This window comes from Octodon degus, unplaced genomic scaffold, assembly GCF_000260255.1.
Source record: "Octodon degus isolate 3935 unplaced genomic scaffold, OctDeg1.0 scaffold00354, whole genome shotgun sequence".
Lineage (NCBI taxonomy): Eukaryota > Metazoa > Chordata > Mammalia > Rodentia > Octodontidae > Octodon > Octodon degus.
In genome coordinates, this window is record NW_004524930.1 from 753,678 (window position 1) to 769,914 (window position 16,237).

Consider the following 16,237-nt stretch of genomic DNA (forward strand, 5'->3'; position numbering starts at 1 on the left):
TATATGCAGTGTATTATTTGTTGAAACTGTACTTTCGATTTGATTTGAAACTGTCTCATTGCTATATGTTTATCAATAAAACTTTGAAAAGAAAAAAAACTTACAAGTACAAAAGTAAATACTAATGTCATTCTTTTCTCACAAAATATAACCATGAAAATCTATCGTCTGTCTTTATTTACATTACTTAGTCATTGACAATAAAAAATAAATCAATAAGCTATTAATATGGTTTTCATGTCATCAAAAATTTAGTTATAATTATAACTAAAACTAGTGGCACTTATGAAAAATGTCACACTCCATCAATAAAGGGATCTATGATCCAGTACAACTGCCATCCCTTAAAATCAAATTGTAAACTTATCTATCTGCTGTTAATGGACACACCTTATTTATACATGCTTTAATTGTTCTAAAAATTTGTCCTTGCCTAGAAAATGTGAGAAAGCACGTAATCAAGTATGTAAACAAATATTCTAGATTACTTTTAGATTCATACTACCAGAGTCCACTAGTTCTTGACTAGACAAAAGTTATATGATACATGTCAATTTATCATGGGTAAGGCATATGATCTTAACTAAGTATACTCAGTGGGTCTTAAGTGACACCACAGTTGGTCTTTCTGTCCTAAATGAAGAAGTAAAATTAAGGAGGTAGGCTGTTTTCCAAAAACAGATAGAATTAGACATCCTGACAGTAACACAAGGAGGTACTTGTGCTGTTCTTTAAAACAAATGTTGTGTGTACATCCCTGATTCTTCTGCTATTATATTAATAACTGTTCAAGATATTAAAAATGGATCACTAACATGTCACACTCAAAATTTCCCTCGACTTTGCCCTCATCCTCTTTATAAAAACCCATTACTGTCTCCTCTTGGTGAAAATGATTGTTGACTGTATTCATCATTATTATGTTTATATTATTTGGCCCATGCATACTTAACTGTTTCTTTGTTTTTGTCTCTTTCAAATCAAAAACTATATGCATTACCCATGATAAAAAAAAAAGCCTGGTATTGGGCCATGGAGATAGCTCGTCTGCCTAGGCAAGCACAAAGACAAGGGTTCAATCACCTTTACCACATGCCATGTACACTGAGCTAGCCACCAAAACCATGTGTTGTGACGCATGCTTGTAATCCCAGAACTGGGAATGCTAAACCAGGAGGATCACTTTGAATCCAAGCTATGTAGTTAGACCTTGTACTGAATAGATAATTTTTTTTAAAAAAATGCCTGGTATCTATTGAATGCCTGCATATAGACCCTGTGGAAAGAATTTCTGACTGCCGGTTAACACCTATGACCCCTTTCAGCCTGAAGAAGTCAGAGCTGTCATTTCCTATTAGTTCCTCAAGTGAGCACCTTGACCATGCCACTCATTTCCAGTGTATGGATACATTTACTAACATAGAAGCCATTTGGGTACACATAAGATACTTGGGTTCTGCCAACCTGGATGGAACAGCTTTGCAGGCCTGTGAGTTGAAAATCAGTTGTCTGCAGTTGGGTGTTGTTTGTTTCTGCAAAGTCTGAGTGTCTCTGAGGTAATAGAAGTAGAAGGGCTTCTCAGTTTGACAGATGGTTAGAATTTCAGCCCTGGCAACACATCCTTGGGCATCTCTGTCCTAACAGGTGGACTTCTGTAAATTTTTCCTTGAAGTTCTGTGATTTAATTCTTCCATCATTTCTTCAGACCACATAACTGCACCTAGTAAACTCTTTCTGCTTAAACTAGATACACAAAGTTTGGTACCATCAGCTAAGTACCCTGGTTGTTATACAAAAATTAGCTAAAAGTCTCCACTACAATTTATTACCAAGGAAAAAAATGCAACATAGCTCCAAGTGCCTGTGTCCTTAGCCACAGTACTCCTTCTTCCTTGCTGGGGACGAGGAAGAAAACAAGAAGAAAAAGTTAGCCGCCAGGACTTTGCCTACTGTGCCATCAGATGAGCAACTTCAACCTCGTCTCTGACACCTTAGTCACTCCTACACTGACCAAGACAACAGTGTGCAGGAAAACACTGGGAAGAATTCTCCAGATCAGATTGACTCACTCTCAACCACATCCTTCCCTACCTGCATGTGCCAGCTGCACAAGGCCTTGCAGGAAAATCACTACCTCTGGCATGGAGGCTGCATACAGTATGAGCTTTTCCTGAAGGGCATCGGTGTGACCCTGGAGCAGACTCTGCAGTTCTGCAAGTGAGAGTTTGTCAGAGCAAAGATGGATCCTGACAAGTTTGATAAAGGTTATTCTCATAATATCCACCACAGCTCTGGAAAGAAAGACAGACTATACACCATTCAGCTGCATGAAGATTATTCTAACCAATCCACCAGGTCAAGGAGTTTACCATAGGTGCTCATTCCGTCACAGTGATCTGGAGCTGCTGAAGCAGAGGCTGCAGTCATACAAGATCTCTCCCCAAGGGACAAGCCAGATTTTGGATTCAGTAAAGCGGACACATTACCAGGTAGTCTGTCAGAAGTACTCTGAGATAATACATAATGCAGATGATTGTGGCTTTTCTTTGAATCATCCTAACCAGTTCATTGTTGAGAGACAGCGGATGCTAAATGGTGGTAAAGACATCAAAAAGGAATCCAACAAACTGGAAACTCCTCAAGCCAAATCCAGTGTCCAGAAAATCAAGGATGTACCCTGTGCTCTGGTCTCCTTAAATTCCTCCCTGGAAATGCACATGAAAGTACTGGAAAACTATTTTAGCCAGTAATCTCAGGCAGTTTAGGAATCTTTTCCTCACTAGCCTAGTTTTAAGATTTTCCTAGAGATTTTTTTGTTTTTGTTTTTGTTTAGCTTCTCTTTCTGCCCTAACTCAATCCATGTGCACACATATCTGTTAAGTCCTATTTTAGAACTGGTTAAAGCCTGCAGAAAAGCTGAAGTCCCTCAGTACAGCTAAGAAGAACTTTTAACTCCTACCATTCTATAATTTTAACCCACTCATTTTTTGAACCATTTTTACTAATAAATATCAAAATACATTTTTAAAAAAAGAAAAAAAGGAAATGCACAGGTTTCAGAAAGACTCAAATTAACAAGGGTCACTCTTAAATATGCATTAAGAGTTCATAGTGGTAAGGGGACATGGTTGCCAAATATTCACTACTTATTTATTCACCATTTACATTGTGCCAAGTCCATTCTAGGTTCTGCAAGAGCAGCTGTGAAAAAATTAGTCAATGCCTCCACTTTCATGGAATTTTCTAGTTGGAATAAAGGGACAAAAATTGAGTACAGATAATTATGTGTGCTAACGCTATAAAGAAAATTACTAAAAGGAAACTCAACTGGTAACCATAATGCCTGCACTAATTTCTATTCCTAATAACAGTGTAGAGGGACTCCAGTTTTCTGCATCTTGGCCAGCATTTCGTCTTTGCAGTGCTCTTGCTAATAGCCATTCTGACTGCAGAAAGATGGAATCCCAGATTTGCCTGATTTTACTTTCCCTATAAATAAAAATGCTGAACATTGTTTCATGTGCTCATTGGTAATTTTAACTTTTTGAGAATTGCCAATTCAAGCAATTTAACTCCATAACTCCTGGCTTCCAGAAAGGAACATCATGCTAAAAGGGTTTCATGGAGCCAAACTAGTGAACTTATGGTGCCAGGGAGCAGAGTAAGGAAACAGCACCAGAAAGGATTAGACAAGGTGCAGTAGACAGACCCAAGTCCACACCTTCAGAACTCACTCAGACACAGCCAAGAGCATGCTCTCCTAATCAGCTAGGCATTTCTTAATGCAAAAAAGTTGACATAACAGAATTAACAGGCACACACGAAAGGAATAAAAGCATATTGTAAAGATACACATACTCAGATTCAGTCATAAAAATTTACAAAGTGTAATATATACAAAAGCCTAGATGCCTATCAATGGATAAATGGATAAAGAAAGTGTTGTCTATACACACAATGGAGTAGTGCTTAGGAACAAAGGGGAATGAAAACCTGTCCCTTCCAACAATTTCAAATGACTGAAGAACATCGAAAGATAAGTGTCACATGATTCACTCATATGTGGAATCTGCAAGGTTTGATCACTGTTCCATATTGAGGTTTTCCTTAAACTGATTGTCACCTTGGAGGCAATTAAATTTGATGGTTAATTTTGCAGGATTAAGATTATCCATTTTACATTAATTTGGGGATAATTATTTTCTGATCTCTGAAATATCCACATCACCTCTTAAGTTAATATCTGCATGTAGCTAAATTGTAGATATAAATCATGGCTTTTTTTTAAAAGTCAAACATAAATGAAACGCAAATAAGTTTTAAAGACTGTGACACTTATTATACAGCCACTGAGTGACAAGCACAATCCTGCATATTTTGTGTGCCTTGACTTTTCCACATCAACTAAATACACTTATGGAATGTATACTACATTTTCATTGTGCCTAGAACTCAGATCCTGAGATATTGTGAAATACATGCAATATTACATAAACTAGTGAAATGCAACAGAATACTAGATCTATTTCACATTTGCTGAGTATCATCCAAAAGTCTAAAGGGATTTTCAGGAGCAAAAGCATGACTTTAAAAGTCAATAATACCCACTGCTAACTCTCAGGGAAGGAGTCATGTGGCATAGTATTGATATATGCCCTGTTCCACTCAACTATTCCTCCCCTGGATATTTCTCTAGAAGAACTTAATCATACTACAGAAATATATGTGAATCTATGGTTATAACAGTCACATTTGTCATAGCTAAGTCTTGGAAACAGGCCAAATGCTCATCAAATGAGAAGTGGATAAAAAAGATGGGATATTTTTACACAGTGAAGTATTAGTTGTAAAAAAGATAAACTTGATCCTTTTGTAGGTAAATAGATGCATATGGAGGCTATATTCATCAGTAAAATAAATCAGACACACATGTATAAATATCATATTGTCTCCCTCATGTAAGAACCTGAAAGAGAAAGTAGGATCTGAAAGGTAGAGAAGATACTGTGACAGGAACATAAACTGTTCCAAAGCAAGTAACAGTTGGGCTTAGGGAAAGGAATAAAGGAAAAGAGAAAGAAGCGAAAGAATATATATATATATATATATATATAGCATGGCTTGGGTAATTGCACTGCTGACTTCTTCTAGTCTATTGAAAGAAGCAGTTAATACTTAAATTTCTTTTTTTCTATCAATTTTAATATGTTATTATTTTACCCAATTTCATAGGGTTATATCTGCTAATCTGTGCAACTCATTTGAGGACAATATGCAACATAAAAACTCCTATTGAATTCCTATCATTTTGTTTAATGAAATTCTGTATCATTTCTAATATTTTCAGTATCATTTTTTATCCTCTTTAAAAATTAAAAACTGAAAAACATGTTATAAGGTTTACTGTATGCCTGACAATTTTAACAAGCATTTAATTCATTTAAATTATACTAGAAACATATGACAGAGCCAGAACTACAACACTCATTATTACAGAAAAAAATAGTCATAGAATAAAGAGGTTAATACCTTTTTTATTATATTACCACAGACAAAAGGTCATTATTACAGAGCAAAAAAATAATTATAGAATAAAGAATTTAATAACATTCACCTCTATGGCTGGTCAGATAGCTCAGAGGATTAAAGCAACTGCTTAGGTAAAGGCAGGTACCGGGATTCAATCCCTGGCATTCTGTGCTGGTCCCCCCAGGGGCACACTGAGATGACAATTGAGACTGATCGTGGTGGTGTGCACCTGTAATTTCAGTGCTGTGAGTCTCAAAAAAAGGAAGATCACTATAAGTCCAATTGGTGTAGTGTGACCCGCTAGACCCTGTATTAAATACATTTTGTAAAATCCCCAAAAGTCACAATAAACCAAACAAACAATAGAAAGTTTGAGAGTATCTCCATACTACCTCCTTTGAATTAATGTATCACTATTTCATGTCAGTTCATATTTTTTTTACCTGCTGTATAGACCTAGAGTCATAGCAAAGTGACCGCATAAGCCTTAAGCAGGCTAGTCAAGAGAAAGTCACACACATAAATGTATCAGACCAGATTTGGAGGTAAGGCTAAAGATAAGACAAGGGACAGAACAGATATAAAAAATCAGATAGAAAGTCACTCTGGACCCAAACATTCCCTTAGCACTAGTAAGCTACTACTATAATTCCTCACAGAAGTCAAAGAAAAACTAGGTACATTTCTGTTTCCTCCAAATGTTTCCTTTTATTGATAATTTCAAATGTAATGCACATGCATTTCAAGATTTATAAAAAACTGAGAGTTTATAATTCTCATTATTTCTGCCGTTATAGGTTTTCCAAGGAAAAGTAGCCATGATTCAATAACGAACTGAGGACACAAGTGAAACATATGCAAGCATTGCCCCAAATTTAAGATAAGATCATCTGCTAAGAAACATCTGCATAATTAATTTATAGTGCAGATTTACATAGAGAACAATCATGCTGCATTAAATTGCTAGAGCTACGCCTTAAGAATGTACAATGATTCTGACAGTACAAAAAACTTTCATAAGAATATGATCAGTGAATCAATCTGAGTGGGATTACTTTTATAATACTAAACAGCTGAGTGTAAATCCTTTCTTTAAAGATCTGTCTACCACCAACGTCATATTGGTATATGCACTCTTCACTTGGCCTAGAATCTTAGGTATGATATGCTGTTCTACAATATTCACAAGACAGCAATTTGGTTTTCTGATTGTTTCTCCATTGAAATCAGTTTTCCACCCAGAGTTTTTTCATAGCATTTTTCATCTCTGCATTTCTAAGAGTGTAGATAAGAGGGTTTAACATAGGCGTTATCATGGTATAAAACACAGCCACAGCTTTATCAATGGAGAAAGTGCCCACTGGGCGCAGGTACACAAATATGCAGGGTATGAAAAATATGATGACCACGGTGATGTGAGAGGCACAGGTGGACATGGCTTTACGCTTGCTCTCCAAGCTGTGAGACTTCAAACTGTACAGGATAATCACATAAGAGACCATTAGGAGGAGGAAGTTCAACAGGCAAATGAAGCCACTGTTGGCAGCAACAAAGAGACCAAGAATGTGGGTGTCGATGCAGACGAGTTTCAACAAAGGGTTCAAGTCACACATAAAATGATCTATGACATTGGGGCCACAGAAGGGCAGCCAGATTGTAAAGAAAATCTGAATGGCAGCATGAACAAAGCCCCCAGCCCAAGCCACTACAACAAGGAGGCTGCACACCTGTCGGTTCATGATGATTGCATAGTGCAGGGGTCTACAAATGGCCACATAGCGATCATAAGCCATCACTGTGAGAAGAATGATTTCAGCAGCACCAAAAAGATGCTCAGCAAAGACCTGAGTCATGCACTCACTAAAAGAGATGGTTTTCCTCACAGACAGGGAGTCAGCCAGCATCTTAGGAGTCATGGATGAAGAACAACAAATATCTAAAAGTGACAAAAAGGACAGAAAGAAGTACATGGGGGATCCTAGGGCCCTGCTGGTGATGATGGTGATCATGATGAGTGAGTTGCCCACCAAGGTGACCAGGTAAACAATTAAAAACACAACAAATGAAATTTTCTGCAGCTCCATGTTTTGGGTCAACCCCAACAAGATGAACTCAGTCACGTTTTGCATCCTCAATGTCAAGGCAGTTTATGAGAGGGATGATTATAATTTTTTGAAAGTTATCTCCATTTTGAAAAGGAATTTCCTTGAATGAATAAGTATATCTTTCGTATTTTTTTCATTGTTTTCTAAAAGTCAAGACAAGCAGAAAAAACGTTTTAAATTTTTGTTTTGGACAAAGACTGAGTATGTATTCCAGGCGAGCCTCCAACTGACTGGGAATCCCAGCCTGACCTCAGAATTGTGATCTTTCTACCTCAGCCTCCCAAGTGCTGGGATTACAGGTGTTTTTATACCTTCTGGATTAATTTTTATTTTTCGTAGTCTGAAATTCACAATTTGAGAGTTCTTAATTTGTTCTTTAGAAATTCCTGCTTGGTTTTCGATACTCTAAAACAAGCAAAAAGCATGAAAATGTGTACTTGCACGAATCCGATGAGAAAAGAACCATTAACAAGCTTCATGAAAAAATATGTGATCAGGCAAACTATTCAGGACACATGTACATAACGTACGCGAGAGTGCTCCTGCGCGCACGCACAACACACACACACACACACGCACGCACGCACACACGCACACACAAACACATAAAGATGTGTGTATTTTACATTGAGATTTTGTGGACATACTGATCAAGGAAATTCAAAATTTTTCTGATAATTGGTAGCATACAGAAACACTCAGGGACAAAGAATGTATTCTTCATGGGCCATGCTTCTTCCTGTGTCTGCCCAGAATTCCCTCACCTTCCTCAGTCGTGGTACTTTACCATCCCACCACTTTCTTGTGATAAACGTCCACAACAGCTATTGTAGTAGCATCTCATACTCATCTCTGCATTCAGAGCAATGAATTTTGAAGGCAAAATGTGCCTTGTTCCAATTATAGTCTTATTTATTTTTGGATACCTACTGCAGACCAAAATGTCAATATTCATTAAACATTTCTTGACAGTTTAAGAAGAAAATAAGAGGCAAGAGAATCAGAAAATGATATACAACAAAAGAGAAAAGGAAGTTTAAAATGCACTAACGAACAAAGAAATACAAATGGACTTAATTAGAGAGACACAGTTTGGAATCCTGAGTCAACCAATCCTGCTAAATATAAATATTAATTCACATTGTGTCTCTACTCTTTGTTTGCCTGTTGATAGTAGGATAAATATATTTGTATGACTGTTGTGAAAATAAAAGTAATTTTCAACTTCCCACAATTGTTACATGATGTAAATACCAATAAAGAAAACTTTAATAAGTTTCTATAAATCTCTCTGAAACACAAAATATATATTTACACTTAAGCTGATTGAGTAAGAACAAGAGAAATAAGGAAAAATACAAAAAATAATGATCATCTGATGAAATATGGAGAAAAAAGAAAGGAAAGGGAGGAAAAATCCATTATCAACAAAAGAATTTATGGTAAATTCACTTTCCTGTTTTGTGAGACTTGTTGTCTTTTCAATTTATTAATCCATTTGCTTAAAGTATACATAAGTACAACAAAAATGTTTGTTTATCGAGTTTGACTCTTAAATCCATTTCACTATTCAAATAATTGCTTAATGAAGCCCATCTCTCTAGGCAGGACTAGAAGATATTAACGAAATCAACATTTAAACCAAGCACAAGAAGTGCATATGGACAGAGAGGGAGAGGACAAAAAAGAGGAAGATGGGGTGGTAAGAAAAGAGGAAGAAAGGTATAACAGGAAAAAAGGACAACAAAATGGAGAAACATAGAAAAGAAATGATAAAAGGATGAGAAACATGAACATAGTGTAATATAAGGAAGTATTTTTAAAGAACATCATATAATATTTCAAATTAATTTTGTCAAGAGAAGTAAGGACACTTGCTGACTGTGGTATTTAGTAGGTATCAGAGAAAGATACTGGCAAGTGAATGAAACGGATTTTTGTTCCACACAAACTACTAAAGAGAAAGGGTTCATTTTTGTACAACTCAACATTGAGACTTACATGAGTTGGGTTCCCACAGATGCAAAAGCACTTGCTGTAGACTGCCAGAATTTGCTGCGGCATGAACTGTGCATGACTGGCAAAATAGTTATATCAGTTTAATGTAATAAAAAATGAGAGAGGAAAACACAGACAGACAGACAGACAGACAGACAGACAGACGGAGACAGACAAAAGACATAGACAAGGACAAAAAGAGACAGAGTGATACAAAGAGAAAAATGAGTGTTTTGAGAAAGCCAAACCCTGAAGTAATATAAAAGGAAGAAATTTTGCATTGCTTACCCAGCTTACCCCATCCCACTTGTTCAGGAGCTCTCAGCCTGTACTGCACTTATGTGGACAAGAAACTTCACCAAATTGCACATGCATTAGCATTCTGTATGAATAGAATTTGGATTTGCAGAAAGAAGGATGCCTTCAGCTGCAAGAACAAATTTCATTTCCTATGAGACTCAGTTTTCATAATCTTTTGCATAGGAATTCAGCTGATATAGACTCATGAACTAAGCAGACATTTGTACAGCAAATCTAGATACCAAATACTAGCAGTTGTGCTTGCTTTGGCAGCACAAATACTAAAATTGGAATGATACAGAGAACATTAGTAAGGTCCCTGCTAAAGGATAAGATGCAAATTCATGAAGCATACCATATTTTAAAAAATAAAAAAAAAATACTAGCAGTTGTTCAAAGGATCCCTGGATAACATATTTTCTGAAACTAATTCCTTCAATGTTTGCTTTTTGCTTGATTTTTTTTCTGCATTTTCCAATTCAATGCCCAATATACTGGTCCCTAGAACTCAGGCTTTATTCTAAAACCACTGTGTAACCCAGGTCTAGCTCCTGAAAATGTCTAGGAGAACATCTGCCTTTGAGATTTGTTCTGCCCAGAGTACTTTAAAGCAACTTTGAGAGTTCATTTGATTCTCACAGGTGAATATTCAACTTTTATGCAAACAAGGGACTTCCTTCTGAAGTATATACTCCAAGAAGGAGCAATTATTGCAGTACTCTTTGCCAAGATGTCAATCAAACATTTCTCTCATCATCTAATTATGTCCGAATTCTCTGTAAAGGTTTAGGAATATATGTGAGAAATCCAATATATAAATAAACAGAAAACAAAAACATGGGTAAGAGGAACTAAAGTGATAAATCTTTTGCAAGGGAAAGGGCACCAAGAGATGGAGGATCAGGAGATGGGGGGAGAAAAAGAAAAAAGAACAAAATATGTTATGTACATGACCCAACTTCCCAGGAGAAATGTGAGTGATCTTTTGTACTACATACATGTAAAGATAAAAAATTAAAATGGAAGAAAATAAAGCAGGGGCTGGGGAGATGGCTCAGTGGAATAAACGCTTCCCTGGCAAGTGCAAGGGTCTGAGTTCAAACCCTGGTTATACGAAAAAAAAAAAAAAGAAAGAAAGAAAGAAAAAAAAAAAGAAAAGAAAAGAAAGGACCTAAAAAAATCACTAATTAAGAGCTAAATCTCATCCTCAAGGCTGAGATAATTATTAGGCAACAGTCAGAAGTTGAAAGAATACTTTTCATTAACAAAATTTATTTATCTGAAATACACCAGGCATGGAGTTGTTCAACAAGAACAATTAATTATTCAATACCATAAGCCAAACAATAGATTAAATGAGTTATGTGCATTTTCCTGGGTAATAGTTACAATTTGTCCCATTTCACAGACTGAGTCATGAGAGGTTTGATTCATTTACCTAGTTTTAAAATACTTAAGGGGCAGAACAAATATTTAAATAGTTAATTTAAACCTGCCACGAAAGCCCGCAGCAAATGTTCTTATAATGCAAAACTTCAACCCCAAAAGGACAGAGGTGAGCCCCATTTAAAAAGAAAATGCTGTATGCTGCATGTATCCATGGACAGTCAGGGGGGAAGGAAGGGTACAGGAAGATTTTCTTAGGGAGGTGATGTGGAACATGACATGAGACAAATGGGTGGTACTTGGAGAGGCCAGGTTTGAATTCACCTTGACTGCAACAACTGGTGAAAGTGCATAAGCTATTATTTTAACTTTATTCAGCAAAATTTTCTCATATTAAACATGGAATTAATTTGTACTGCATTTTTCCAATGCTTAATTAAATTTTTAGGGAGAAATCAATAAGAAGCATCAATGTTCTACTGACATGACAAGGCCCACATTTGGAAAACTTAGTGAAATTTCCACAGTAAGTTAAAGACTCCATTTTGAAGCAACTGAAGACATTTAACTTCTCAGATATTCTTCATGTACTGTTTCCTACCATAGGACAACTTCCCTAACCATCCTTTTTTTTCTAACTTTATTTATTTTTCATTAGTACATATTTGTAGCAATGTGGAGCTGGTACATGTACATAACTCATCTTAATTTTTTCAATATTGATATAGAGTTCAAATTTTAATCATGTGATAAATGCCATAATTTAATTTTCATAGTAACTTTGCTTTTTTCCATAATTTTAATGAGAAACAAATAGCAATCAGACAGTTTCAAACAAAATTAGTAGGACAGTTTCAATAATTAACACATTGCATACATTCTTCCTAGTGGTTAACTACTGTACAAGATGCAGACATGATATCCTATTTACAAACACTATTAGAACAAATCCCTCTATGCATTAAGAGAATGTAGCTATATATCTATCCTAACCCCTTTGAATACACAGATACAAAATGGACATTCATCTGTATCCCCTTTGTTTGTTCAGTTCCGTTATTTGAATATTATAGGTGTGTTAACTCATCAAAATAGTCTAAAAGAGTCCTATAGTCCATAATAGTATTGGGTCTTCCGCTTCACTGGCAATGTCAGAAATTGTGGACCTGAGCCCCTACAGCTCAACATAACAGCATGGCTTTACTTCTTATGCTTCATTTTTATACTTTTCTGATGGATGGTTAAGACCAATATAAAGCAAGACCTATGCAACAAGAGTTGTAGCTTTAGGCTCTGATAAGGTCAATAAAATCCCCTCAGGATTTATCTTGAAATGCTGACAAAGGATCTACAATCTGAGGTACAGGATCACTAACCATCCTGTTTCCCTGGTAATATTTGCTCTATAGGTAGCTAGGATGGAGTTTTGAAGTCCCTTCTTTAAAATCAGACAGCAAGCCCACTGGGACTTCACATGTGTTATCTATTGCTAGAAGTTTGGAAAGTTTCCACAATTTGAGCAGCAAGGAAAAGCTTCTATGAAGACTCTGGTTCACACCCCAGGTGTGTACATATCTTGTAGGAATGTAAAATAAAGAGATGAACACAGAGTGGATTCATTTCTATGTCACATGACCATCTCAGAATTTCAATTTATCAAAATTAATGGAATGCTGCTGAGGAGAAGGAACCTTTCTACACTGTTGGTGAAATACAAACTGGTCTGACCACAATGGAAATCAGTATGATATTCCTCAAGAAACTAAAACCAGAAACCTATTCAGCTATTCCCCTACTTGGTATCTTCCTGAAAGAGTAAATTACATCATTCTACGGTGACTCCTGCATAACCATGTTCATAGCCTTCCAACTCACGATAACTAGATCTTGGAAGAAGTCCAAATTTTCATCCACAGATGAGTAAATGAAGAACATATGGTAGTGGATTGAAGTGCCTGCTTAGGCAGATACAGCAGCTGGGGTTCAAGCCCCAGCATGCTGTGCCAGTCCCACCCTCAGAGCATACTGAGATAGCGATTGAGACCTGATGTGTTCGCTCGTGCCTGGAACTTCGGCTCTTGGGAGGCTGAACAAGGCATATAGGCATATCACTAGAAGTCTGATCTATGTAGTGAGACGTTCAGACCCTGTAGACACTTACTAAAATAAAAAATACAGTATTTACACACAGTGAAGTACTCTTCTGTCCTAAAGAAATATAAACTTGAGTCACTTGAAGGAAAATGGATGCACCTTGAGGTTATAATGGTAAGTGTAATAAATCAGATGAATAAACCTGAATAACACATGATTTCTCTGATATGAGAAACCCAACTTATAAATAAAGAACATAGATATGGAAACTGGAAATAAGGAAATATATTTTAAAAAGAAGAAAATCAAGAGATGGAGAGAGGAAGACGGTAGACAAAGGAAAGGAGATAAAAAATGAATGAACACAAGCTGTGTACCTGTGCCAACTCCACACAGGACTGTAAGTCTTATGCACTGCAAAGATGCAATAATAGATGGGTTTACTTTACATTTATATAATTACTGATAAACAATTATCAGTAGATGTATTTATTCACCACTATGCTAGGAATTTTGTTGTGACAAAATTTCTGAGAAAAAATTTTACAGAATTAATTTTATTACTTCTATTTTTAAAGAAAATTCAAAATAATAACTATAAAAAACATTGGCAACAATACAGAATTTCACCACACAAAATATACCAATAGAACAATGTATTTTTATTACATAGTGTTGTGCTCAAATTAGTTGTTCAGATTATTAGACATATGCATTAAAATTGGAGGGAAATTTATAAAAAATTAAAAAGAACAAATTAATTTTAAACATTAGCTGCTCATTTCAATAGACCAGCACAAGTCAGCAGTAAAATTATCCAAGTCATCTTGCATACATAGATAAATACATATCTGTTCTTCTCCCTCCATCTCCTGTCCATTTCCTCAATCTAGTTTTTTTATCCCTTTAAACAGATTCTTTACACTTTCACAAGATTTATTGCACATTTTAGATTTTATTTAGTTTTAGCTTCTTACAGTAGTGACACAATACTATATTTGCACATGTAGTTGGATTTATTTCACTTGACTATGATCTCTAGTTACATCCACTCATTAATAAAATTCTCAAATTTTTTTAAAGCTGAGTAAGACCCTATTATGTAGAAATACCACATCTCCTTTATCCTTTCCTAAGTGGATGGACATTTGAGTTGCTTCCAAGCCTTAGCTATGTCCAATTACACTGCTACAAGCAAGGATTCACATATGCTGTGATGTGATGTTTTCAGGTCACTTGGGAAAATACCGAGGACAGAGTAGGTGCACTGAATGGGAGCTCCAGTGCTATCTTTTTGAGAAATCTCCACATTGATTTCCATAGTGGTTGTACCAGGGTACATTCCAAAAAGGAGAGAACGCTTATTTTCAACACAGGTCCTCAAGCATTTGTTATTGATTGACTTCTTGATGATGACCATTCTTTGTGGGGTGAAATAAAATTTCAGTGTTTACTTGCATTTCTTCAGTGAACAGTGATATAGAACTTTTTATGTTTTTATTTGCAATTTGTATTTCTTCATCTGAGAAATGTATATTCTTAGATGTCCATTTTTGGATTTCGTTTTTAAATTTGGGATTCCAAATTATTTTCATTTTTTATATGGTCTACATAGAAGTGCGGGTGAGCGCTGCAGATGATTGGGGGCTGTGGTGTAGCAGGAGAGCAGACTCAATCATGCAGAACACTGGGGCCCTGCTCCTCTCTCCAGCGTTGATCCGCTGTTTTACCCAATGTCGGATCAGGCAGGCCTCTGCCTCTTTCCTGACTCGGCCTCAGGACACATCTAAACTACCCTCCTGCAGCACGCCTCAACTCCAAGTGGCCACAAGGGACTTCCAGACCACAGAGATCTCCCAGGACGTTGACACAGCGGCCAAGTTTACTGGTGCTGGAGCTCCCACAGTTGGTGTAGCTGGATCTGGGGCTGGCACTGGAATGATGTTTGGCAGCTTGATCATCGGCTATACCAGGAATCCATCTCTTCAGCAGCAGCTCTTCTAAACCATTCTGGTCTTCACACTATCTGAGGCCATGGGGCTCTTCTGTCTGATGGCCACCTTCCTCATCCTCTTTGCCATGTGAGTGCTGAGAGATGCCCGAGTGCCTGGTGCTAGGACTGAGCTGTACCATTAAACAATGTTTCTCTAAGCCTTGAAAAAAAAAAAAAAAGAAGTCCTGACTGTCTCAAAGACAGTCAGCTATAACTTTCTTACCAGTTCAGTGGTTTCCTTTTGACTCTGTTGGTGATTTCCTTTCACACACATAATGACAAATTTTCACATCAGGAACACACAATAAGCCCAAATAAACAATTTTATGATGTTCAAGCTTCTAAAAAAGAAGAAAAGATCAATCAAAAAGCCCAAAGAAGGCAGAAAATTATTCAGATCAAAGAAGAAACCAATGCAATGGAGACAAATAAAACAATACAACAAATTAAATTGTATAGTCTGTTTTTTGAAAGAATAAAATTGGTAAACCTCTAGACAAGCTTACAGTAAAAGGAAAAAAATATTCAAATTCACCAAATAAGGAATGAAAAGGATGGAACCACCACAAACCCTATAGAAATTCAGAAGATCATTGCTGAAAGCCAGACCCCAAAATTGGTTTGACCTTGCTGAAGAACAGTCTGATAGCGAAGTAAAATGCAGTACTGTGCACAAAATTAATGGCTCAACCATGGCTCAGCCAACAGTCCAACCTCCTGACCCCAGATTTCGTTTCATTCCATCCTCACTCTACCATGATCCCCTCTATGAACTATGGACCTCCAAGTTTAGTACCCAGATAGGGACAGGAGGCATTCTTTGAGTCAGAGA

The 16,237-nt window shown here is 36.5% G+C and overlaps 1 protein-coding gene, 1 non-coding gene and 2 pseudogenes across 2 annotated transcripts; 3 read left to right on the forward strand and 1 right to left on the reverse strand.

Annotated features, from left to right (window-relative positions):
- Nucleotides 1-2,750, forward strand: part of LOC101565632 — a 15,329-nt pseudogene extending 12,579 nt beyond the window's left edge.
- A 2,429-nt stretch (nt 2,751-5,179) lies between these two features.
- Nucleotides 5,180-7,664, reverse strand: LOC101566032 (olfactory receptor 4C12-like; the record flags this gene model as incomplete). Its single annotated transcript, XM_004648136.3, has 2 exons — nt 6,768-7,664; nt 5,180-5,191 (listed from the first exon to the last, which is right to left on the reverse strand). Coding segments are annotated over exons 1-2 (903 nt in total), but the record flags the coding sequence as incomplete, so codon positions are not given.
- A 2,525-nt stretch (nt 7,665-10,189) lies between these two features.
- On the forward strand, nt 10,190-10,296 carry LOC111814560. The gene has a single exon (XR_002819522.1). It is a non-coding gene; the product is annotated as a U6 spliceosomal RNA (small nuclear RNA).
- A 4,793-nt stretch (nt 10,297-15,089) lies between these two features.
- LOC101589943 lies at nt 15,090-15,497 on the forward strand (annotated as a pseudogene).
- Nucleotides 15,498-16,237: the final 740 nt, after the last annotated feature.